Source organism: Gallus gallus, chromosome 27 (genome assembly GCF_016699485.2).
Source record: "Gallus gallus isolate bGalGal1 chromosome 27, bGalGal1.mat.broiler.GRCg7b, whole genome shotgun sequence".
In the NCBI taxonomy this organism is placed as follows: Eukaryota; Metazoa; Chordata; class Aves; order Galliformes; family Phasianidae; genus Gallus; species Gallus gallus.
The window spans coordinates 3,405,369-3,429,518 of NC_052558.1; the positions used below are offsets into that span (position 1 = coordinate 3,405,369).

A 24,150-nucleotide genomic window follows, 5' to 3' on the forward strand; every position below is an offset into this window, starting at 1 on the left:
TGAATTACTTTATTGGGGGAACTAATGATATATTTTGTTGTTCTTTCATCACTTTGTTCTATTGTCTAAACCTGGAAGCGGCGGAAGAAAGTTACAATAAAGTTTACAAGCGAGAATTCCGTGACATCATTCTTTTACCCTGCTCCATTTCCTCCAGGACCACTTTGATAGAAAGGAAATAAAAGTCAATTGTGTGGGAGCTGCAGCCCCGGCCATCAAAGCCCGCACTGCCTGAGAGATGCTGGGCCGCTGCTGGGCCGGGCAGGGGCCGGGGAAGGGGCGGGGGGGGGGGTAGGGGGGGGGGGGGGGCACAGCGATGGCTTCTGCTCTTGTTGTTGTTTCTAACTGTTCATGCGTGGTGACAGGTTGGGAGATGTGTGGAAAGCCATCCCGAAGGTAACGTGTGTTTTCATTGCCCCTCTTTCTCTCTGTGTCTCTCTCTCTGCCCTCTCTCCCCCGCTCCCAAAGCTTTCTCTGCACGATGGAGCCCGGCTCTGCCTCGCTCTCCTTACCCCCCCCCCCCCCACCTCTCCCCCGACTCTGTTCTGTGTGCCGAAGTGGTGCAGCTGAGCTCTCTGCTCTCCTGCCGTCGCAAAGGGAACGCGGATGGGGCGTGGGGATGCACACACATCCCCTTGCAACTTAACCTTGGGAAAGGAGAACCGGTGCAAATCCTAACGGCACATCCACCATTGTCTGAGCTGCTGTTCCTGCCAGTAAGACTTTATTCCTTTCTTACCCCCCACCCCTCTCCCCCCAACCAAAAGAAAAGGAAAATTGAAGCTGATCTGGAAGGTCTCTTTGCTTCTCCAGCAGAAAGCAAATCAGCCAGCTGGTAACGCTTTCCTATAACTGTAATTGAGTCCCGCAGAACCGCTGACGCGCTAAACAAGGGATCTGTACAGCCTTTATTTTTCGCAACAAGAAAAGCAAATGCCAGCTCAATACGAAACTCAAAGCCCGTGGCATTGGAATAAATGAGATATAGAGCTGAATGGCATTCGGGGGGGGAGAAAAAAAAGAAGGAGCCTGGAACTATTAGGTATCAATCAGACATTTGTCTTTTGAGGGGTGGTCGCAGAGGGGGAGAGGGTCACGGGGGGGTTGGAGGGGGGGGTGGGGGGGGGGCACCATGTACGGCCTCGTGAAAAAAGTGCTTCGGAGCCGGGAAATGGAGCGAAGGAGGGAATTTTCGACGGGATCAATAAAGGGATAAATAGAGCTCCGCTCCTTTTCCTCCACCAGAGAGAGACCGAGAGGAGCAGCGCCGCGCACCACCTCCCCCCCCCCCCCCCCCCCCCCCCCCCCCCTTCCCCTTCGCCTTTCTCTTTCTCCCTCGGTCTCAGCTGAAAACTGATTACAGGTTGCTTATCGACTCCAGCACAATTTCACCCCCTTCCAGCATAGATCTTGGAGGGTTTTATATCGCATCAATTATTTATCATATTTTATAAATCCAGCAGCACTACAATTTTTTGCCCCCGAGGAGGGAGCGGGCGGCGATTGGCGCCGCTGGAGCCACGTGCCCGCGCGTCACATGGGCCGGGAGGAAAAAGGGCTCCTTTTTGGTGTAAATCTGGACTCTAATTCCGTAATATATCACGGTACCTCGTAAAACCGACACTAAAACGTCCCGACCTACAAATCACCCGGCCAAATTATGAGTTCATTGTATTATGCGAATGCTTTATTTTCTAAATATCAAGCCGCAAGTTCGGTTTTCCCATCCGGAGTCTTTCCCGAGCAAACTTCTTGCGCTTTCGCCTCCAACACCCAACGAGCGGGCTATGGGGCCGGCTCCACGCCTCCCTTCGCCTCCTCCATGCCCGGGCTGTACTCCAGCGGCAGCGCCGTGCACCCCCAACCCCCCGGCATGTACTCCTCGGGGTACGGCCTGGAGCCCGGCTCCTTCAACATGCACTGTTCCCCCTTTGAGCAAAACCTCTCCATGATGTGCCCGGGAGATGCCTCCAAGCAGAACTGCAACAAAACGGACCAGAGGGATTCAGATTTGCAAAGCGACAGTAACTTCCGCATCTACCCCTGGATGAGGAGCACAGGTAAGCGCAATCCTCCTTAAAGAAAGGAGCCCGGGAGGGGTGGGGGGAGTGTAAATTATTTTATGGCGTGCGCGGGGGGTGGCGGAGGGGGAGGGGAGGGGGGAATTGTCCCCAACTCCTTTCATGACGTTTCACCGAAAACGAATCTCCGGCTTCAAAAGAGAGAGAGAGAGAGAGAGAAACCCCCGCCATAAAGCCATCCTTTTAGCTTTAAATATTTATTAGTGGTGCTGGGGCTGTGTGTGTGCCGTGCAAAAGGCAGTTTGTCTTAGAGGGGACAGACAGAGCTGCAGGAATAATGGCCATCCCCTTCTTCTCCTATATTTACAGGATGAAGATCGCGCTACCCCTGTGTAGATGTAGATATAGATTCCGAAATAAACTATTGATGGGAGGTGCTCGCAAGCTCGTTTTGTTTCCTCTCAGGCTGCAAACCCTTCCATTGCCAGCCCCTCGCCACCGCGTCCCAGACACCGCGATTAAGCCTAGCGTGTTGCCATCCGAAAGAGCAACACATCATCCTTGGCTCAATTAAAAGCCCTGCTCACAAAAAAAAACCCGCTGACATTCCGGCCGGGATCCGGCTGTAGGGACGGATCCAGGGACTGCAGGGTGACCTTCCAAATAACCCCAGGCAGGATCCCAAAGCGGGGAAACCCACGCAGGGCTCCGCTCGTGGGGGCGGGCGGGGGACACCCAACGACGGGACGCTGCTCTGCCTTCATCCCCAGTCGTGTTCCGTCTCAGTGTCAAGTAACATTTCCTAAATATCCCGTTCCCATCGCACGGGAGCGCCTGGGACGCGGGAAAGGAGCGCCTGCGGCCGGGATTCCCTTCGCTCCGGGCCCCACCCGGCGTACTCCCGGTGCTTCGGACACCCGTGGATGTGTTTATAGCCGGGTGACCCTGGCACGGGGTTGGGAAGAGCTGTCCTGCCTGGGAGCGAGGAGAACACATGAGCTCATGTCTCCGGCGGCCCCGGTGCCAGATTGCAACTTGAGAGCATCCCTGAGAGCAGCCAAATCTTCGGAAAGTGTCGTGTTAGTAAACTTCGGGGGCGAGAGGAGTGCGGGCCAACCTCCTGCATAGCGAGGGGAAAGGAAAACAGAGGGGCAGCCAATGCTGGGCGGCTTCACAGGCAGGAGGTACCCTCGCACTGATTTGGTGGTCAGTCCTTTCCATTACCTGATCCATAATTCATTCACTTTTAGAGTTGATTTATCAAAGACCAAATATTTCTGGTCGTAAACACTTCGTCTCTCCTTTTATCCGGCTTTAGATTTAAGAAGCCCTCCACTCCCCACCCCCGCACAACCCCCCCACCCACCCACCCCTTTCAGCATGTGACGCTGCGAGGAACAGCGTTAGGAGGGTCTGGAAGAAGGGCAAACGGGGGGACCACGCACTCCCGAACCTGGATGCTCTGCGATCTGCTGTGCCTAAAACCAGAGAAACTCGACCTCGGGGATCCCTCCTCCAGCTCCTGATGCCCACTGTGCGATCGTGGTTGTGGAATTTCATCAGCGAGCAGAGATAGAGTTGTCATCCCTATTCAGCAGCAGTTTATGGCTCTCCCTCAGCAGATTTTACAACCCACATTCCACGACCTGCAGATTCGTACTTTACAGCTAGCACGGCTATTTTGCTCTTTTTCCTCCCTCCTTTTAATGACTGGACCTTTTCTTCCTTTAAAAAGAAAAAAAAAGGGAAAAAAAAGGGGGGGGGGGGAGGAGGAAAGAGGAGTCTGGTGGAATGTGTGGAGGAGAGGCCGAGGGCTGCTGTCCGCCATCCCCACTTCTCCACGAAAGAATACATTATACTGTAGATAGACATCGCATTTACACAGAAAATAGAGAGGGATCACAAGCGTTATATTGTGCCATTATTCCCACTTGGACTCAGGAAACGTCGGGTTGGAGAGGGGCGGTGGAATTACGGGTCGGGCCCCTTACAGACCCTCTCCAAACAGCGGAATAGCGGCGCAGAGGCTGCGGTAGAGTTGAGGCTCTTCCCATGTTGTGCACACCCGGGGGTAGCAGCCCCCTCGTCAGCCACAGCCGAGCAGAAGCCACCGCTGAGCCCAAAACATTCCCTGAAATAATTAAGACCATCACACACCTTCCCAAGCAAGCAGCCCGATGACAGCTTTAGGAGAGGACAAATAGTTGGGGTTGTGGAGGTAGCAGGCGCAGCACTCGCTGGGGTTTTTTTCGTGTGTGTGTGTATTTATCCCTCCTCCATCCGAAGTTTGTGGTGTTTAAGCAGAAATTAAAGCAGGAGCTGAGCGCCCTGATAGGAGAGCAGGAAACTTGGTGAAGTTTGCAGCTCCATCCCGCTCGGCTCTGAGACACAGTGGGGCTGCATGCGGAAAATCACCGCTCGCCTCTCCGAGATGAAGGGCAAGGAAACTCACGATGTTTCGGGGCCGAGAATAGGGAGGGTGAGGTAGAGAAAGCTCCTGGAGCAGAGAGTTCGTATTGCGAATGAGGAGAAAGGTAGGATCAGGTTGTGCGCTTTGTTTTGTGGAGATGAAGAGGAACGGGTGTTACTGGGCATAAAAATATACCTCCCCCCCCAAACCCAACTGATCCGAATCTATGTTTCCTTCCCAGGCACGGATAGGAAACGCGGCCGGCAAACCTACACCAGGTATCAGACCCTGGAGCTGGAGAAGGAGTTCCACTACAACCGCTACCTGACGAGGAGGAGACGCATTGAGATCGCCCATGCTCTGTGTCTCACGGAGAGACAGATCAAAATCTGGTTCCAGAACAGGCGCATGAAGTGGAAAAAAGAAAATAAAACTGCCTGCTCCGGCTCCAGCAGCCAGGAAAAGGCAGACGTGGAGGACGACGAGGAGGAATGAAAAGGACAAAAGGTGGATCCAGGAAACGTGAAAGCTCACGGGAATAGGAAAAAGAAAGGGGAAAAAACCACCCAGAAAAGACTATATAGTAAAAAAATCAACGTTAAGTGCATAAATAATTAAAAACTTAGGAATGATACGTTGTGTTTCCTGACACTGAAAAAAAAATACTACCTATATTGAAGTCTTTTTTTTTTTTTTTTTTTTGTACAATAGAATGAATATCTACCTATTAAATGTGGCTTTAGAGTCAGAATAGACACCTTTTTTTTCTATGTGAGTCTCCCTATAGTCCAAGTAATTTGTAAATCTCCGTTTGTACTTCGCTGTGTACTTTTTTGGTATGAAGTAACGTGGTCGTGTTTAGCACCTTTAATTTAGAAGATGTGACCTGAAAATCTGAATGCAAATTATACTTAGCGTATATAGAGTCCTGTACATAATAGGAATTATTATTACGCCTTCTCCCTGTAACCTCTGTGGTTCTTTCCACGTTGCAAGGCTGTTTTGTCTGTGTATATTTTTACCCGGGTTTCCTCCTTGTTGAATCCCTAGGAAAAAAAAAAACAAAAACAAAAGAAGAGGAATTAATATTGTGCTACGTAAACTGTTGTATATCGAAGTAGCAAAGTATTTAATGGCGACGTGTTGCTTTTAATTTTCCCCTCGTCTGTGTTGATTATTCTTCGAAATAAAAAGGAAATCTCCCATCTTCTCGAACCGCGTTGCGTTCCGTTCCCTTTCTTTGCTAAGAACATCACTCAAGGCTTTGGAGTCTACCTATCTATAACTATATACGAGCAAATGTGTCTATTAAAAGACCCCATTTATATTAAAACCTGCCCCGATCTATCACCACCGTGCGCTCCTCTTCTCTCTCAACACCGCTTCCAACCTTGGAGTGCTTTTTTTTTTGGAGAGATTTGGCCAAGATGCGATGAGCAGCACTGAAATTCGCGGCCGCCTCCTCTGCCTCCCTCTGTGGCCACTGCCGAAGGAGGAATGCAGAGAGGCCCGGAGCGCCCAAATCACCTTTCGTTGTACTTCTCCTCTTCTTGAACCAATTTGCAGGAATAAAAACCCCGATCTATTTCGCCGGGCTTTACTATTTTCTTTTTTTCTTTTTAAAGATTCTCCCCCCGCTCTCCAATTACTTTACTGCGGATTGGAACTCTTTCATTAGCACCGAATAATGTTTAGAATCAAAGCGCGCATAAAAGAAATTAAAGCAATTAAACGGGGGGGGGGGGGGGGGGGGGGGAGGAAATCAACAATGCAAAACACAAGCGAGCAAATTTAAGCACTTGCGCAGGGAGCAGCCCCCGCCGCTCTCCCCCTCCCGTTTATATATTTACAGAGTGCGCGGCACAACGCGGATTCCTCCAGCGGAGGCTCCGCGTAACTTGCTCGCCAAATGCGCGCTCAGGATGCGGCCGGGGAAGCGCAGAGAGCTTCTGGTTGGGGAATGGCAGCTTTCCGCCTTCCTCCCCTCCTTCCCTTTTCGCCACCCACCGCCATGGATGGCCCCATGGAGGCGAGCGGGGCATCCAGCAGAAGGTCCCAGAGAAAAAAAAGGGGATGATGCCACGTCAAGGAGCCGCGCGCCCACATCCATAAGAGCGATTTGCAGCGCAGGCTGCATCTGCTAATTACGGCAAGCCCATTAGTAAAAGGTGCCACTTACGGTGGCATATGAACACTGGAAAATCCGCTCGAAGGAAGGGAAAACAAAGAGAAATCTTCCATTTTTTTTCTTGGTGAATCCTTTGGTGCGATTCTCTTCGCGAGGTTTAAAATAATAATAATAATAGATAAATAAAAGCTGTTCTAGAAATTTCCCCCCCCCTCCCCCCCCCCCGTTCTGCTGCATCGGCCCCTCCTGGCACGGAGCTGTGCCGCAAGCAGAGGGGATCGAGGAGGGATCGAGGAGAGATCGAGGAGGGTCTCATGGAAAAGGCGAAACGTGTGCCATGGCGATACCTCCGAGACCCGAACTGCGCACCCCGTCCGTCCCTATGGGAGTCCCCGCGCTATAGGGGGGGATGAGCGGATCCTGGGGGTGAGCGGCCGTGGGGACCTCCTGAGCATAGACCCCCACCCCTCCGCCCCCCCCGCGCCCCGGTTCTGCTCAGGACACGAGCACCGCTGTCCGCCTTTATTCCCCTTTTTGTTACCCCCGAAATCTGCGAATTGCCCTTTGCAGCAAAAAAGGGCTCCCCGTTGCATTGGAATATAAAGAGATATCCGAAGTCTCCCCCGAACCCCACTGTTTTAGTGTCTTTGCTCGTTTAAAAGCCAACCCCAAGCCCAATCTCTTTATTTCGGGGGAGTCATTATTGTTCATAGCCTATTACACGAGGAATTATTCGATCATTTCTCTCGAACACCCCCCTCCATAGAACCAAAGGGGGCAAAAATCCCCGAACCCCTTTTCATATTCTTTTATTTTTGTTTTAAAAAAAAGATGGCGGCTAAGAAAAAGACTGCTGTTAAACCGGTCATGAAGAAATGCAATAAATTCCTTGTTGTTTTATGAAAATTTACAACTTTGTGATAGAACTTTATGAGTGGCTGGGTTCTGGGATTGGCCAGAGCCGGTCATGTGGACTGCTAACCGTGAACATGAACTTTTTATTATTTCCCATGTGGTTATATTGCACCATTCTTCTGTCCGCTGCACCTTGGGTCGGATCAGTGTCCTCTATAGGGCTCTCTCCTCTTTACATTTTTTTACTTTTGTGTATAGGCTCGATAGGTCTAAACCAGGGGAGAGGGGAGGGGGGACGCCTATGCACACATCCACACGCACACATAGGCACTCACATCCGCACATACACACGTAGAAAAAGAGGGTTTTTTTTTTTTTCCTTTTTAAATTTTTTTTTATTTTTGTTTTTTTTAATTCCTCTGTTAATTTGCCTGCCGATTTGGAATCTCAGTAGTAATGGAGGGACAGTGGAGATTCTGGACGGAGTGGTGGCTATCATTTTTCAAAGAGGGAAGTTACTCCATTTTCTATGCAAATGACAGAAATGCAAGAAGCTATCACAAGTCAGAGAGGCAATCGACGGCTATCAGGTTGGGACAATATTTGTCAGCTAACAGATAAGCAAACGCTGTCTCTCTCTCCCTATATATTTTGCTTATACCACAGAAATGGACGTCAAAAGGTAAGGAAATAATACCTGTTTCTCTTAATTTATTTATTTTTCTTTGAGAAAATGCATTTGTTAAGCTGCTTTTTTTTCTGTTCCATTCCCCATCTCCCTCTCCTCCCCTACCCAAGGGGGGGAAATAGACAGAAAAGGGTGGAGTGATGAAAAAGGGAGAAATCACGGCTGGTGGAAATGTGTTTTAGTGAATATTAATCCGAAAGATTGTAGGATACGGTGAGAAAAAAAGAGAAAAGGGGAGAAAAAGGGAATGAGGAAGAAATAAGGGAGACAGGGAAAAAAGAAAGAAAGGGTGATAGAAAAAGGAAGAGAGATTGAGAAAAGGAAAGACAAAGAGAGAGAGGACTGAAAGAAAGAAAGAAAGAAAGAAAGAAAGAAAGAAAGAAAGAAAGAAAGAAAGAAAGAAAGAAAGAGAAAGAAAGAAAGAAAGAAAGAAAGAAAGAAAGAAAGAAAGAAAGAAAGAAAGAAAGAAAGAAAGAAAGAAAGAAAGAAAGAAAGAAAGAAAGAAAGAAAGAAAGAAAGAAAGGAGAAAGGGAGGGAGGAAAGAAAGAAGGAAAGAGAGAGAGGAAAAAAGAAAGAAGGAAAGAGCGAAAGAAAGAAAAGGAGAGAAAGAAATAGAGTAAGAAAGAAGGAAAAGGAAAGAAAGACGTGGAATAAGAAGGAAGGATAAAGCCTGTAAGGTCACCTGGCGATGGTAGGCTTGGAATGAAGGATTTTGCAGTAGCTCGGTGATGTGGCTTTTAGATACTGCCTTTAAAAAATTACCAGCCCCTTTGTGGGTAGTTGTGGTGTTTTATTTTATCCCCCTCGCAGAATCTCGTGCCAGTTTGCCTGTCTTCAGGCGAGCCCAGTAATTTGGCGAAGTTTGTGTGGAAGCCAGTTGGGTTTTGCGTTGCTCTCCAGGGTCATTATGATGTGGGTGGTTTCTTCGAAGAGGGCATTTCACGGTAGTCCTCGAAAATACGGTTCTGGAAATTAGTTTAAAAAAATGGAGAGGGAAAAAAAATGAAAAGAGAAAAAATAATAAGAAGAAGAACGAAGCCAACCCAAAACGCTGTGCACTCATTGTGTCGTGTTGTGGTTTCTTTTCTTTCCTTTTTTTTTCCCCCTCGTGAAACTCCCAAATGAAGCTGACGTTGCAGCGCAATAAACCTCCTCGTATTTAATTGCGTTTTGCAGTGTTAACGGGTCTTTATGGCTTTCCATGCCGGAATACCGGGTAGGGTTTCAGCCTCACGTTGTGTTGGTCCTTTCCCACAGCTTGCGGCCAGGTTTTGTGCAAATCCCCCCGCTGTTCCCCCTCCGTGCTGTCTGATTCCCTAACGTTGCCTTAAGGGTAATAATTGTCCGGAGATGCGCGTCATTTTGAATGTGATTTTCATTTTTTCCAGCTTTCGGGTGGTTGAATGTAGTACTAATTGACTCTGTTACAAGGCGCTTTTTAAATAAGATGCTGTAGGAGCCTGTGTGTGTGCAACGAGATTAAGATGAGATTCATTACTTAAGCATAAACCGTTTTATGACGTGACGATTTATCTTCTCTAACTTGACTGTGCCGGAATATCGCGTGGATAAGAGTAAATGATTGCAAGCCGTGGAAATAATCAACAGAAAGACAATCTTTAACAGCTATTTATTCCCAAACCTGTTACATTTTTTTCATAAATCACGATGGGGGGAAGCTAATGCTAGTTCACTGCCTGTTATCCCTTAGATCTAGGTCTCTCCGCACTCGTTTTCTTGCTCTTTTTAAATCTCCTCAACGCAATAAATAATAATAATACGAACAATTTATTAACCTTCCTCCAAATCCCTTTTATGCCGATCCTTCCACACCCTCCGTGGGCAACCACTTGTGGGATCTCTCACCTCGGGGCGGGCAGCGAGATTTAACCCTCGGCCCACGCGTGCCCCTGGGTGGGGGGTCCCCGCCGTTCCCTTCTTTGGCAGCCTCCCTGCGCTTTCATCGATGGAAATAAAACGCGGTGGAGGAGAAGGGAGGCAGCTCCCCGCCGTGCCGTCCCCCCGGTGCCGCCGCCGCGCCGCGGGGCTCGCCCATTCCCCGCCGTCTGCTGCCATCTACCGTCGGCGGCGGCGGCCGGCGCTCCCCGGGGGCTCCCGCAGTGCCCTGTGGGGCGGGGGGCGAGGAGGTGGGGGGCGGAGGGGTGGGAGTGAGGAGGGGACAGCCCGGATCCCGTCCTCTGTGCCCCACGGCAAGGCCCGGCTCCGAGCTACTAGGGGTTTCCTATGGCGTTTTGCACCCCCGAGGCCTTGTGTTCTGCTTGGGGGATGCGGGGGGTGCTTCTAGCTCCGTGCGTAGCCTGAAAGCGTCTGAACGTAAATATATGGGATGTATGTATGTATGTAAATAGATCACCTACAATGAGATCTACTTGCACCCCGTATGTCCATATGTTGAGCTGTGCCTACTCCGATGCGTGACGGCTGTGTGCATGCAACTGTGTGTCTGTTCCTTGCCATGTGTGCAGAGATTTATCATAAATACATACACATATACGTATACACACACAAAAGCTCGCATCTATCTATCTGTATACACACATGGAAGACGAAAGATAGCTGGTTGTTTGCAGAGCAGGAGCACAAGCGGAGATCTTGTGAAATGAGCTCCAGTAATGACGTGCGAGGCGCAGGCGAGGTGGGATTTGAGCTAATCATAAAAGGCAGAGGGGCTTTTATTTATTTATTGCTTCCAGTGGTCATTTCGGTGGGGTCTGGAAAAGATATGTCAAGTCGTGTACACAGAATGGTGGTGGTTGCTGGGGAAGGAGCAGAGAGTAAAGGCAGACGACGAATCACTTTTAAGTTACTGCGGGCTTTGAAGGGACAATGCGTGCCTGTTATTTTAAAAGGTTTCTCTCTCTCTCCCTCCCTCTCTCTCTCCTTCTCCCTCTCGTTTTCTCCTTCTACCACGCAGTTTCCTGGCAACTGTTTACGTCTGGACTGGTGACATTTTCTCTAAGAAAGTGAGATGATCGGTGCCTATGTTAAAAAAAAAAAAAAAAAGAGGGGAGGGAATGGGGGGGGGGTTGGAAAGTTTCTCTCTTTTGACCCGAAACAGCCGTGATTAAACCGTTCCATGCTGTAATTCCCAACACCCCGCAGCACTCGCCTTACGCCCTGCACGATACGCGTCGGCTTTTGCCTTCCTCTGCTCACCGATATTCCTTCCACCCTTCCCTCTCCCTCAGGGTTTGCTTTCGCCTGGGTGCGATGTGACCACCTCAATGTCCTCCCCCCCCTCCCCCTCCCTCCCCCCCCCCCCCCCCTTTTTTTTTTTTTTGTTAATAATTAGCCTCACTCTTTAATGGAACAATGGTAGATTATTATTGCTTCTTTTCAAAGATCCCATTAACAAGGTTATTACGCACCGCACGGGAAGTCAGGTAAATTAAACTTAAATTGCTGGGAATTCAGTTTTAGGCGGTTATGCGTTGGGAGAGGGAGTATTTTTTTTACACCTTCAGGGGTCATTGTTTTAAACACGGCAACAGCGGAGCACAGAGGACTTCTGTCGGGTTTCCCCCCGATGTGATTTGGCTGTGGCTGAGCATTACAGAGAGGCTGCTCTGCTGCCAACTGCTTTCTATGTCTGACTCCAGGAACAAGGGTTTTTTTTCAAGTGTTTTCGTGGTGTTTGCTTGACTTTATGGCTGCAATAAGTCCCTGGGTAGGGAAACCCCCGCTGTGTTCTCACTTCAGAAGGATCGGGAATTCCAGCTCCACATGAAAAAAGAGTTTCATTTTTTATTGGAACCAACTGCACTGAACTTTCCACCAAGTTCTTAGCCGGTTTAACTCTCGCACAAGAAATGCTCTGTTCTGTTTGCATTTCGAAATATTTGGGTGTTGTTTTAATCCCCTCATCTATCTGCCTCCCTCTGCTTTGTGGGGATGACGTTTGCTGGCCAGAAAAGCGAAGCAACAGAAAAGTGGGACCTTCCTGGGCAGATAGCCGTGATTGTGCGTACTGTAAATCCGTCCCTTTATCTTTATTGATGCCCTGCCAGCTGAGTGATGTCAGTCAGAGAGCAAAGACGGGTTCCCAGCGCTCAGTGAAACGCTCTCTACCACCTTCTGGCGTCTCCTGCGACTTCCCCGCTTTATTGCCCCTTCTCTGAGCCTGTTTTTAAGGAGATGAGGCCAAAGGCTGAATAAAGATATGCCAATGGGCACTGTCAGAGGGAGACCTAACTTATGGGCTACTGTACGAGCTTGCTGCTGAGTCCTTTATGTTCTGTGTCTGTGTCCCTCCCGGCTTGGCTGGCGCTGGAGGCGGCCGAAGAAAAGAGATTCGCGAAATCGGTCTCAGATTTATATCGGGAAAGGCAGGAGAGTGTCTGCGAAGCGGCCGTGCCCATAAGCCACCGTCCATCCATTTATTTATTCAGCCCTTTATTTTGGCAAAGCCATTTACATGGGAATAGAAACCACCTCCGTGCCGAAGGTACGGTTCTCTAAGATACAGCATAGTGTAAGGTCCCCCCTCGTGTTCGCATGCATTTTAGGTGGCAAACCAATTATTCCTCGGGCCGGACCCTTCGGAAGATGAACACTGTGACACTCTTTCTGGTTTTGGGTATATAGGTATTTCAGTTTGTCCTCTCTTCTCCTTTTTCTCCCCAAATAACCATCCGCAGGGCCAAGAGAAGCTTCATTTCGTCTATAGAGCATCTAAAATGTCAGCAATAAGCAATTCGCAAGTGGCCAGTTGCAATGCATTTTGTTTTCTTATATAATGCCCACTTATAAACTGCCCTAAAATCCTTCTTCAGCCATACGTGCACAATATGAGCAGTATTTTACTACGGTAAATCCGAGGGGGGGGTGAGGGGGGGTGGGGGGACGAAGGGAGAGGGAGGCGAGGGGGTGTCCAAACTATTTCGAGGCATTTATTCGCAGAGCAACCGTGAGAACTGAGAGCAAACATTATAGCAAACATTTCAGCAGATGTACTCACGCACTGAATTATCAGGACATCCCATTTCTTAGCCCAGAATTTGCATGCGGAGCCGGTCGTGCCAGACAGTCGATGTTTTGGTAGCGCTATCAATATTGCGTAACTCTAATCAAATGTAGGAGCGGTGCGGCTCCTGCAAAGCTGTGAACTTCAGGCTCTCACCCGATGCTTTTTTCTCCTCGTTCTTCTCCGGCCATCGTTCCCTTTCAGTCCCATATTTGTTTTCCTCGCATACCAATAAAGCCGATCTACGTAAGTTTGGGTCCACGCCATGCACCGAGGGAAACTCTGCAAGAACAAATATAGGAGATATCAGTCAGAGAGTGGGGTGGAGGATGGAAAACTACTTCCTTTGCGTGTAATTTCCTTGAATTATAAGGATTACGTTTCAGACGAAATGTTCATCGCAGCCATGGCATGAAACAATCTTGGCTTTGCTCCTGTAAATACGATGTTTAAAATAAATTAGCTCGTAATAAGATACGACTTTCGTAGATGCTTAAAGCTCCGTCAGAGAGAGCCGAGTTGGCAGCTGTACAGTGAGCATGTAATGTATGTAATTCTAGATCTGTAGCACACACGGCCGCAGATCCAGACACAGAGGAGTGCGTGTGATAACGTGTGTCATTTCACCGCGTGTAAGAACCGACAGACAGATGGTTACAAATTCGGATGGGGAAAGAAGTCCTTCATACGATGCGATCAGTGGCACTTCCGTATTTCATTACTATTATTCTTATCGTTATTATCTTTTTGTTTTGTTTTGTTTTCTGTAAGGTCTCTCCGGCTTTTCACGTTTGATAAGGGGGAGCAAACCGAGGTGGGGGGGGGGGTGTCAGGGGGGGGACGCACCAGGTATTGCAGAGCGCATCCCCGGCGACAAAATCCGGAGGGGGACAGGGGGGGAAAAAGGGATGAATGTATCCATAAAGGAAAGAGGCGACCCCCAAGAGCAAAGTGTGGCTTTTAGGGGCTTCCAGCGTTTGAAGTTGGCAAAAAGAAAGAGGCGTTTTGCAGCGGGGACGGACTCGGAGAGCTGCGAACCGCGGGGTCTCCGAGGCAGAACCCCTCCGCACCACCGCTTTCCTCTCGTAAAACAATCCCGATCGGTGACGATCAATAAACTCCGCTTCTGAGCGTAACTCAGAGCTCCCTTTTGGCCATAAAAGGTCGGGCGTGGATTTGGTATTAACAAAAAAACGCAAGAGGGCACAATGCGGTACGGGACCGGGAGCAGATCGGGATTTTGCAAAGGATAAAAGAAATACTTCGATTTTCCATTCATCTCCCCCAAGATATGGCTTTTGCAGGAAAAGAAACGAAAAGGACCCCAAAGGCGAGAAGCGAAGGTTTGGGTGAACGGAGCGCAGCTCTCTTTAACAGACGATGCAAATCTATGGTAATGAGCTAAAGAATGGACCGCAATAAGCTGTCAGCATTTATTTGCTCCCTTATCGGAAATCTGAGTTAATCAAAGCGGCGGGATCTGCTCCCTGCGAAGTTCGCCCACCCGAACGCCAAACTTTTTCTTTTTATCTTTCCTTTAACGGCAGAGAAGCGCTCAGCTATTTTCGGACGGCTCGCTGGCAACAGGGGTTAAAGTTTTCCGAATGCAAACAATTAACTTCTCCCCCCTCTCCCCCCCCCCTTCCTCCCCCCCCCCATCACAACCACCCCCCCGGACCAGGTATTTGTATGCGTTATGTGTGTGAATACATCCGCGTGCACACCGTCATCCGCACACACCGGCTCTCACTCCCCGGTGCTGAAGTGGAGGGGGGGGAAGGGAGGGGGTGGCGGTTTATTTATTTCTGAAGCTCTGAGCGCGCCGGGAACGCTTCTTTCCGCAGATATTATATATTTGGTTAAGGGGGTGCATTTCTGCTGTTTAAAAGGGAGGGAAAAGGGGGTGGATGGTTTGTTCTTGGGGTCCCTGGTGCAATCTCAGCTCCTCATGGGTGCTATTTTGCAACCTCAGGCGCCTGCTATTGGTCAGCCCATGATCAGATGGTTGTATTTCCTTGTGTCCCTCGCTGGCACCACGCCATCTCCCTTCAGCTAAAACCCAATCTCCGATATACTACTAATAGCTAAACCACTTGGACTATAAAACACAACAAATCATAAAGCCGGGAAAGGACGGCAGGCTCCTTCCAATGAGTTCTTATTTTGTCAACTCGACCTTCCCGGTGAGTCTGGCGGCGGGGCAGGAGCCCTTCCTGGGACAGATCCCGTTATATCCCTCGGGCTATGCGGATCCTTTGAGGCACTACCCCAGCACCTATGGAGCCACGGGAGTCCAGGAGAAGGGCTATGCCTCCTCTCCCTACTACCAGCAAAGCAACGGAGCCTACAGCCGCAGCTCCGCCTGTGACTATGGGGCCGGCGGCTTTTTCAGGGAGAAGGACCCTGCGTGCCCCCCCCCCAACCTGGACGAGGTCCCCTTCGCCCCCGAGCCGCGCAAGTCGGACTGCGCGCAGAGCAAAACTGTGTTCGGAGAGAGCGAGGAGCAAAAGTGTTCCGCCCCGGTTTACCCCTGGATGCAGCGGATGAACTCTTGCAATAGTGAGTTTACTCTTTTACAGAAATAAATACATCAATCTCCTCCCCCCCTTTCTTATTTGTTACCGCCAGAGTGAGAGAGCGAGAGAGAGCGAGGGAAGCAGGAATAAGGTTCACTTTAGAGCCCAAACTTCCAGCGGGGAACTTAGGCAACGTGAAAGGCTCCAAGTTCTCCTGACACGCACCAAAACTTCACGCCGTGAGGCTCTGCTCCTCTCGCCCAGCTCCCCAAATAGAACAGCAGCAAACAACTTTGCTCCGTATTTAATCCCCACTTACAGTATTTCTGCCCCCCTCCCTCCCCCCCCCTCCTCCTATATTTTTTTTTTATTTCACATTCCTGTTTGCGTGTCACGCAGTTCCAGCGATTTATCTCTGTCTTTCCCCGAACGGACGGGGAGATCTCCCCCAGTTCAGAGCTGGAGGACTCCGCACCCGCACGGACCCGCACCCCCACGCACCCCCCGTAGCCGAGCTGCAGTTAAATAATATAGAAGTGTTTAAATATTTGAAAGGAGGGAGAGCTTACATTTTTAATGAAACTCACACATAATGAAAAGTCTGCCCGGGGAGAATTTTTTTCCCCTTGGTGATATATGACTTCTTTAAGTGCTGTTTCCTCAATCAGGAGAAGGGAAAGAAAAAAAGAAAGGGGGGTGGGGTGGGAGGGGGATAAAAATAATAGAGGCTCACCACCCTCATCCCCGTGTTTAGATGCATTTGTTGCCTTTTAAAGTTCCGAATTGATGTCCATTAGCGCAGGGACATAAAGTGTTGTGTCCTCTTTAATGCAGAGTTTGGGCAGATCGATTCACTTCATTATTGCTTAAATGCTCAACTCCATTACAGCTGCCGGTAGGGTGGAAAACAGCGGCGGGGGGCGCGGGGAGGGGGGGTTCGGGGGTGGAGGGGGGGGGAGAGAGAGAGAGAGAGAGAACACCTTGCGATTTTTCATCGCGGACTGAGATAGATTTCACTCCGCCGCGCAGCTCAGCGCTGACCCCTCTTCCCGGCGCAGCCCAGCGCGGAACCTCCGCGCTCGGGAGCTCCGCGTAGCGCCTCGCAGCGCCGCGGAGGCCGGGCTCGGGCTGAGCCCCCCGGAGCACCGAGCAGGCGCCCAGCCCTGCGCACACAAGCGCGGGGCGGGGGGGCCGAGCTGTTCGGAACCTCCACCGCACCTCGGGGTTTTTCCCTTCATCTCCCCCCACCTTTTTCTTTTTCCTCTCTATTTAAAATATATATATATACATATCATCATCATCATTATTTATTTATTATTATTTTGCGGGTGTCACAGGTTCCTCCTTCGGGCCCAGCGGCCGCAGAGGCCGTCAGACGTACACCCGTTACCAAACCCTGGAGCTGGAGAAGGAATTCCACTTCAACCGCTACCTGACCCGGCGCCGGCGGATCGAGATCGCCCACTCGCTCTGTCTGACGGAACGGCAGATCAAGATCTGGTTCCAGAACCGTCGGATGAAGTGGAAAAAAGAGAACAAACTGCTCAGCTCCTCGCAGCTGAGCGCGGAGGAGGAGGAGGAGAAAACGGCGGAGTGAAAGGAGCGTTTAAAAAGAAAGGAGAGAGGGAGTGAGTGGGTGCGTGTGAGAGCCAGGAGGATGAGGGTGGTGTGGGCTGGCTGCGAGGAAGGGAAAACGCGCACATTGGTGGGACGAGAGCTCTGCGGAGACGGCGACAGCAACAGAAAAGTTTGGGCCACCAATGCCATGGACTCGTGTTCCCAATATCTGTCGTGTCCAGAACAAAAAAATCAGGCTTCTAGTTGCGTTTTTTTTTTCTTCCTAGACTTCCCTCCCCATCCAACCCCCCCCCCCCCTTTCCCCCCATCCCCTATGGAATAAAATAATAATAATAATAAAAAGTGAAGAGAGAGAGAGAGAGAAGGGAGAAAAGGGAAAAAGTGAGAGGGAAAGGGAAAAAAAAGACAAAAAAAAAAAAAAAAAAGGACTCCTACCCGTGTTTCTACCCTTGGTGTCACTGTTAGTAATCTGCTAACTCTGTATTTAATGGAAGTGCTGCAATATATGTCATTCGGGGTGTTTATTGTCTTAATTTTGTAAAGAAATGTTTCCTGCACGGTTTACATAGGGGTTTTTGGTTGGGTTTTGGGTTTTTTTTTCTCCTCAACTTCCCCCCCTCCACCCCCCCTTCCTTTGGTAAATTAATCAAGCCCTGAGGTCTCGTAACGAGTTTATCTTTTATTTTTCCTTTTATTTTTCTTTTCTTTTTAAAGAAAAACCTACTGAAAGAACGAGTACTACCTATAGGGATACAAAAGCAACAACAGGGAAAAAAAAAACCCACAAAAAAAAAATAGAAGAAGAAGTTCTATTTTATTAATTTTTTGTACGTGTTGTGTTTGGAGTTTGTCTTAGGTATGAACATGGAATTCTCTAATAAAAACAAAGTCTTCGATCTCACGCACACCACCACTGTCAGTATTGTTATCTTTCCCTTCTCCAGGGCAACTCGCCGTGCTGAAGGAGCGCGGAGTTATGAAGGGAGCTTTGCTTCTCTCTTTATGGCACTGCCTTCTAATCTGCAAGGACGAGCAGCTCCAAGCATACGGAAGTTACAGTGGAGAGATAAATCTGCTTTTCCCTCTTTTTGTCTAATCTGAAATGGAGGACCTTTCACCAATAGTATTTCCTCGCTGACATTCTGCTTTAGTATCGCTCTTTTTTATTGTTATAGTACAAAGAGTTATGACGAAAGCCTCTCCATATACATAATAAATCAAGGAAACGGGCAAAAATATGCTCTCATTTATCCACCAAACATACCTAACATTTGCCTAGCATCTTTCAAACATCTGCTCCCTTCCTTCATATCCCCAAATCAAAGTGAAGTGTTTGGCGAAAAAAGTCCAGATTTCAGGGGAATTTTCCTTATGAAACGAGCAGCTTTTCGGCTGCAGGAATATAGCATTCATTTAAGGGGGGACAACAAGAAAAAGAAGGGGGAAAGGAAGGAACAAATAAACAGGAAAGAAGCGATCTAAACTCAGTCTAACGAGCTCTTTTAACACAGGAGATTTCTTTTATTTTGAAAGCGATTCCGAAGGCCCCTTCTGGCGGTCTGACTGCGCTCGGGATGGGACGGGGAAACGTTTCTGCTCTGTTCCGAAGAGGAATCCTTTACGTGCAAATGGCAAACTTTGGTGGGCTTCGGTGTGAAACGAAACAAAGCGCTTTCCTCCCCCCCCCGCCCCGGTTCTGTTATTTTGTTCTGCTGGAGATTTTGGATTGGAAAGGAGCAAACAGAGCGGCCGAACCCGGATACGATTTTCTGAAGTTTCACGGGGGTGTGGGGGTGCTGAGAGCAATGCAATAGGATCTCCCCACTCCCATTCCCTTTCCCCACTGCCACAGGAATACCTCTGTACGAATGCATTCCCCCGTGCCACGAGCTGCTTTAATGTCAGTCACTTTTAAAATCAATTCATGCAGAAGCTTCACAGCTGTAGGACATTTACTATTATTGCCACGCTTTTCATTGCCCGTAATTATTATAATTATATGTCACTTTCAATATGGCGCATAATTTCCAATGAGTTGCAGACAAGCATACGAAATTCCTAAACTGCTTTGGAAAAAAAAAGAAAGAAAGAAAGAAGGAAAGAAAGAAAGAAAGAAAGAAAGAAGGAAAGAAAGAAAAAAGAAAGAAAGAAAGAAAGAAAGAAATGAAAGAGAGAAAGAAAGAAAGAAAGAAAGAAAGAAAGAAAGAAAGAAAGAAAGAAAGAAAGAAAGAAAGAAAGAAAGAAAGAAAGAAATGAAAGAGAGAGAAAATGACAAGAAAAAGGAAAGTAACGCTTAACAAAGCACAGCTTTTTCCCATCGCTTTTAGCCATTTCTGAGTGCTTTTGCTCCCCAATATTCCTTGCAGGTTTGCACATGGAAAGGAACAACGTAACACAAAGAGGACGGGAAATGCTCGGGAACAAGAATATCCTAAAAGCAACGCTGTCACCGTTCCCACCGGCCGGACTTTGCCTCTTTTTGCTTTTTTTTCCCCTCATTTCCCCTCTTTTTTTCCCCTCGATGGAGGTGCGACCGCCCGGCTCGGCAATCACAAAACTCTCCTTCTTCCACGGAAATAAACACCCGCGGCCACGCGCTGTCCCCACACCCCCAAAAGGAGAAGAAACCCACAAGGGATTTAACACAACACCTCCAAACTCAAATCCTACAACAGAAGAAACAGCGAGAAACAGCGCGTTGGGTCAAACATCGAGCCGGGCGCGAGGAGCCACGTGGAGAGCGCGGAACATCTCGCTAAGCGGGGACCTCCCCAACACCTCCCCGATTCCTCTCCTTGGATTTTGGAAAGAGGGAGAAAGAGGGGAGAGGGGACCCCAAGTTGGGGCCGGGGGTGCGGGTCGGGGCCGGGCTGCACTACTCCCGCGCGGCCGGCAGGTGGCGCGCCAGTCCAAGGTGGCGCGAGCGGCGCGCCGGCGCGCCCGGGGCCTCGGGGCGCCGCGCACCGACTTGGGCCTAACGACTCCGCGCTCGTCATTATTTGTAACCATAGAGCATGAATTACCTCTTGAGGTCATCAGTGAGAATTTACGACTGGTCAACAAAAGCACGTGATTCCCAAACGCACCCCCACCCTCCCCCCATATTTGGCCGCATACATAGCAAAAACGAAGTACAGTGCATTGCTATAATTCATTAATACATCATAAATCGTCAAGCACAGGGTTATAACGACCACGAGCCACAAATCAAGCCCTCCAAAATAACCCAAATGAGCTCTTACTTTGTAAACTCGTTCTCAGGGCGCTACCCAAATGGCCCCGACTATCAGTTACTAAATTATGGGACCAGCAGTTCCATGAACGGTTCTTACAGAGATTCAAGCACCATGCATTCCAGCTCTTATGGCTACAACTACAATGGGATGGACCTTAGCATCAACCGCTCAGCCTCCTCTAGTCACTTTGGGGCTGTGGGGGAGAGCTCCCGCGGTTTCCCTTCTCCAGCTCAGGAGAGCAGGTTTAGACAGGCGTCTAGCTGCTCCTTATCTTCTCCCGACTCCCTTCCCTGCTCCAACAGCGAGAGCCATGGAGGCAAGCCCGCCCCGTCCCCCTCCGACCAAGCTACTTCTGCCAGCACCAACACAAATTTCACAGAACTAGACGAGACCAGCGCGTCCTCGGGAGCCGACGAGGGCACTCCAATAAGCAGCAGCATCCCCCGAGCGCAGGCAGAGCCCATCGCAACCTCCACGGCAGCAACAGAAGGGCAGGCACCTCAGATATTCCCTTGGATGAGGAAACTTCACATTAGCCATGGTACAGCTACTTCTTTTTCGGTCGTTGTCGTTGTTGTTGTTTATTTTCGCACACCCCTCTTTTTTTTTTTTATCCCCCCCTTTCCCTTCCCACACCCGCCCCCCCCCCCCCCTTTTTTTTTTCTCTCCTTCCCTTTATTCGGTGCTCTTTGATCAGAATCGCAGCTATTTATGGCTTTTTGCATTTCTTGCTCTGATCACTGCTTTAAAGCTGCCTCTGGCGCCTGGAGGGGGGAGAATTTATTTTAGTTTCGCTATTCCGTCCGCGAAATGTGCGCTTATTTCAGGCTAGTAGCGATATGTCCATGGTGGGAGAAGGTAATTTAAAAATTGAGGGAAGGGGGTGTTCCTTTGGGGTGGGGGGTGGGGGGGCAGAAGAAAGGAAAGAATTGACCATTAAAATGGCATTATATGCACAGATGGATCTCTCCGTCCTTTCCTTCTCTTCTTCTGCTGGGGGTACGTTTGACATTCTGCTCTTGATAAAACCCAAATTGCAAAGAGATACAGAAAACAGTGAGTCGTCCTCCCCCCCCCCCCGCACCCCCCCACCCCCAAACTCGCTTTTTTTTTTCCTCCTGGAGGAAAGAAAGCAGCATTAAAGCAGATGACCCAGCAAGCAGGCGCACACACACACACAAAAACAACAGGCGGGGGTGAAAAAGGGCGATTTCAGGATCTCGGTTCTTCGGTTAAATTATGAATATTGAGTCCTCGGGTGTCGGTTCTGGAGGGGCCAAAGGTGGGGGGATTTCCACGTGTCGGGGGGTGTGCGGGAAAGAGAGGGAGACCGGGGGGAGAGGCGGGGAGGCTGCTATTTTGGGAATAAGCAGCGTTCCTAATTGCCCGAGGAAGGTGAATCTTTTACCTCGGTGTTAAATATACGTAGGTGTATATATATATAGCCGTAATGCTAAAAAACCCTGGCAGAAAGAGTTGAAGAGAAATTCAAAATCCCGTTGTTGTCCGTGTTATTCAGACATGACTGGACCAGACGGGAAGAGGGCGAGGACAGCGTACACTCGCTACCAGACCCTGGAGTTGGAAAAGGAATTCCACTTCAATAGATATCTCACCCGCAGGAGGAGAATAGAGATCGCTCACGCTCTGTGCCTCTCCGAGAGGCAGATCAAAATCTGGTTCCAGAACAGGAGGATGAAATGGAAGAAGGATAATAAACTGAAAAGCATGAGCTTAGCTTCTGCGGGCAGCGCCTTTCAGCCATAAATTATAGAGGAAGGAATATCGAGGAAAGAAGAGGAAACATTAAATAAATCCGTAAATAAATAAAGCGCAGCAGATCTTAGTTTTGGAGTACTGTACAGTGAGGCACCTTCTTTTCGGCATGTTGTTGCTATTCGAAACCGACGCGTATGGTACCTTTATCCCAGGACTGAGTTCATGTCGTGGTTTCTTCTTTTTTGGGTTGATTTATTAATTTTTTTCCTATTATTTTTTTTAATTATTATTAAATTTTATTTCCAGATGCTCCCCATGCTCTCGTTGTTCTTATAAATGTACGTGTCCGTGCTATCTTGATGCTTTCTGGAAAGCCAGCATGTTTTATGTGAGCCCTATAAATGTTATAACTTATTTATGAGATGGTAACAGATAACGATTGTTTGTTTATTTGTTGCTTTTTCCCCTTCCTGAGTTTACTGCTTTGGGGGTGAGTTCTTCTCTGCCTGAGCTAAAATCGGGGGTTCCTGCACTACAGTCGCAGTAAAAAATAATAATAAGCAAGAAAAAAAAACATAAAAAAGAGGGGGAAAAAAGAGAAAAAAAAAGGGGGAAAAAGATTAAAAAAAATTAAAAAGGGGAAAAAGGAAAAAAAAAAAAAAAAGAAAAATCTCATGTATCTTTCTGTCTTAAAATTGTCCAGTCTGTGTTTTAGTTCAAACTTCAGGCCCGGATTTCCCGTCCCAGGCTGATTCTGAGATGTGCTCTTAGACGTGGGTAAACTTCACTATTCAAAGATGTATAAAATCGGACCAACGATAGAGTGCTCTCATGTTTGTAAATACTAGGAATAATCCTGATGTGACTAATAGACGGTTTGTAGTGGGCAGAGTGAATGCAATGTTACGTGTAAAAAAAAAAAAAATGGCATCTGTCATGTCTAGCTGCCTGGTAGTACTTTGCCTATACGCTTTTTTGTATTTGTTTGTAGCTTTCCTTGAAGTCAAATAAACGTTTCTCCTACTCACAAAGGCTCCGCTCCGTCCCCGCACTGCCCCGCAATCAGCCGGGCTGAGCCGCACCGGGCGCTCCCGGTAGGGCCCTGAGTTCCTCCGGAGCTCCGAAGCTCACCCACACACCGCTCCCCACCGCGCACCGCCCGCAGAAAACGCCGCTTTGTCCCATTTCTCGGCCGCATCCCCCCAAAAACAGCGCATCCCCCCCTCCCCCCCATTCCAACATAGCAAACAAACTGCTGGAAAGTACTTCAAGTTATAACGACGCGGTATAAATACCCCCCCCCCCCCCCTCCGACGATATACGTGCGTTTCAGGAACGGTCAGATATAGACATACACACACACAAATCCTAAAAGCGAGTGGTATTTCTATCAATAGCCACGTAAAACTGCGCTCTATGGAATCACGCCTCTGTGTGTTTGTATATTTACCATACATAGCAAATGGGTATACAGATCTATATGAACATCTCTACAGAACATCTCTGCCCTGAGCTGTAATCTCTCCCATCTCTCGGTGGTGCTGAGCTCGCATCCCATCTCTGCCTCCGCATGTAAATCACAGACCGCAACTCTCCGACTACCGACACTCGCTCCAACGACTCATTTCGGCCGCAGACAACCCAACAGCCTCAAAGATGGCAAATGTTGCCATTCTGCTACCTAGGGAATCTAACCAGGCGAGAGGCACTCCAGCTTCGAGTCGCTCTCGTTGGCAAAACGCCACTGCCATCCCTCCAGCACAGCTCCGGCTTTTTGTTCGCAGCAAGTAAAGTTGGATCTTAAAACTTACCAAACTTAATCTCCCACTGTTTAGGTACTTCTTAAGTGATTTTGAGAGGGATGTGAAGTGGACTGTCAGATCCCAAACCATTTGCTCGCCTTCCCTTGGTATTTATTATTTTTTTTACCAATAGCAAACTATACCAAAAGTGGGTATGACATTTAGATGTCAAATGGATAGGGTTTTATCTAGAAGTTAGATCGTAAAAATCGC

At 48.8% G+C, this 24,150-nt stretch overlaps 4 protein-coding genes and 1 long non-coding RNA gene across 10 annotated transcripts in view; 4 read left to right on the forward strand and 1 right to left on the reverse strand.

The window, feature by feature from the left end:
- The first annotated feature begins 1,578 nt into the window (after positions 1 to 1,578).
- On the forward strand, positions 1,579 to 5,646 carry HOXB7 (homeobox B7). Its single transcript, XM_040653307.2, has 2 exons — positions 1,579 to 2,060; positions 4,673 to 5,646. The coding sequence occupies exons 1-2, from the start codon at positions 1,661 to 1,663 to the stop codon at positions 4,924 to 4,926; spliced, it is 654 nt and encodes a 217-aa protein (XP_040509241.1). The 5' UTR covers positions 1,579 to 1,660; the 3' UTR covers positions 4,927 to 5,646.
- Positions 1,663 to 13,294, reverse strand: LOC124417424. Its single transcript, XR_006932205.1, has 4 exons — positions 13,081 to 13,294; positions 6,282 to 11,102; positions 3,475 to 5,477; positions 1,663 to 1,980 (listed from the first exon to the last, which is right to left on the reverse strand). It is a non-coding gene; the product is annotated as an uncharacterized LOC124417424 (long non-coding RNA).
- Positions 7,585 to 18,081, forward strand: HOXB6 (homeobox B6). 3 transcript variants are annotated; one of them, XM_040653304.2, is made up of 3 exons: positions 7,585 to 8,096; positions 15,059 to 15,645; positions 16,940 to 18,081. In XM_040653304.2, exons 2-3 carry the CDS (start codon positions 15,237 to 15,239, stop codon positions 17,197 to 17,199), a joined length of 669 nt encoding a protein of 222 aa, XP_040509238.1. In that variant the 5' UTR covers positions 7,585 to 8,096; positions 15,059 to 15,236; the 3' UTR covers positions 17,200 to 18,081. The 3 variants fall into 3 exon arrangements, with proteins under 3 accessions (XP_040509238.1, XP_024999768.1, NP_001383565.1); XM_025144000.3 differs by having other exon boundaries at positions 7,585 to 15,645; positions 16,931 to 18,081; NM_001396636.1 differs by lacking the exon at positions 7,585 to 8,096 and having other exon boundaries at positions 14,910 to 15,645; positions 16,940 to 17,944.
- Positions 7,585 to 23,162, forward strand: HOXB5 (homeobox B5). Of its 3 annotated transcripts, XM_046904354.1 has the most exons (3): positions 7,585 to 8,096; positions 19,547 to 20,957; positions 21,936 to 23,162. In XM_046904354.1, the coding sequence occupies exons 2-3, from the start codon at positions 20,411 to 20,413 to the stop codon at positions 22,181 to 22,183; spliced, it is 795 nt and encodes a 264-aa protein (XP_046760310.1). In that variant the 5' UTR covers positions 7,585 to 8,096; positions 19,547 to 20,410; the 3' UTR covers positions 22,184 to 23,162.
- HOXB3 (homeobox B3) overlaps positions 7,585 to 24,150 on the forward strand; it is a 59,819-nt gene continuing 43,253 nt past the window's right edge. For both annotated transcript variants that reach the window (XM_040653083.2, XM_040653104.2), the window contains exon 1: positions 7,585 to 8,096. The gene's annotated coding sequence lies outside the window, so the exon portion shown is untranslated. The remainder of the gene's footprint in view (positions 8,097 to 24,150) is intronic.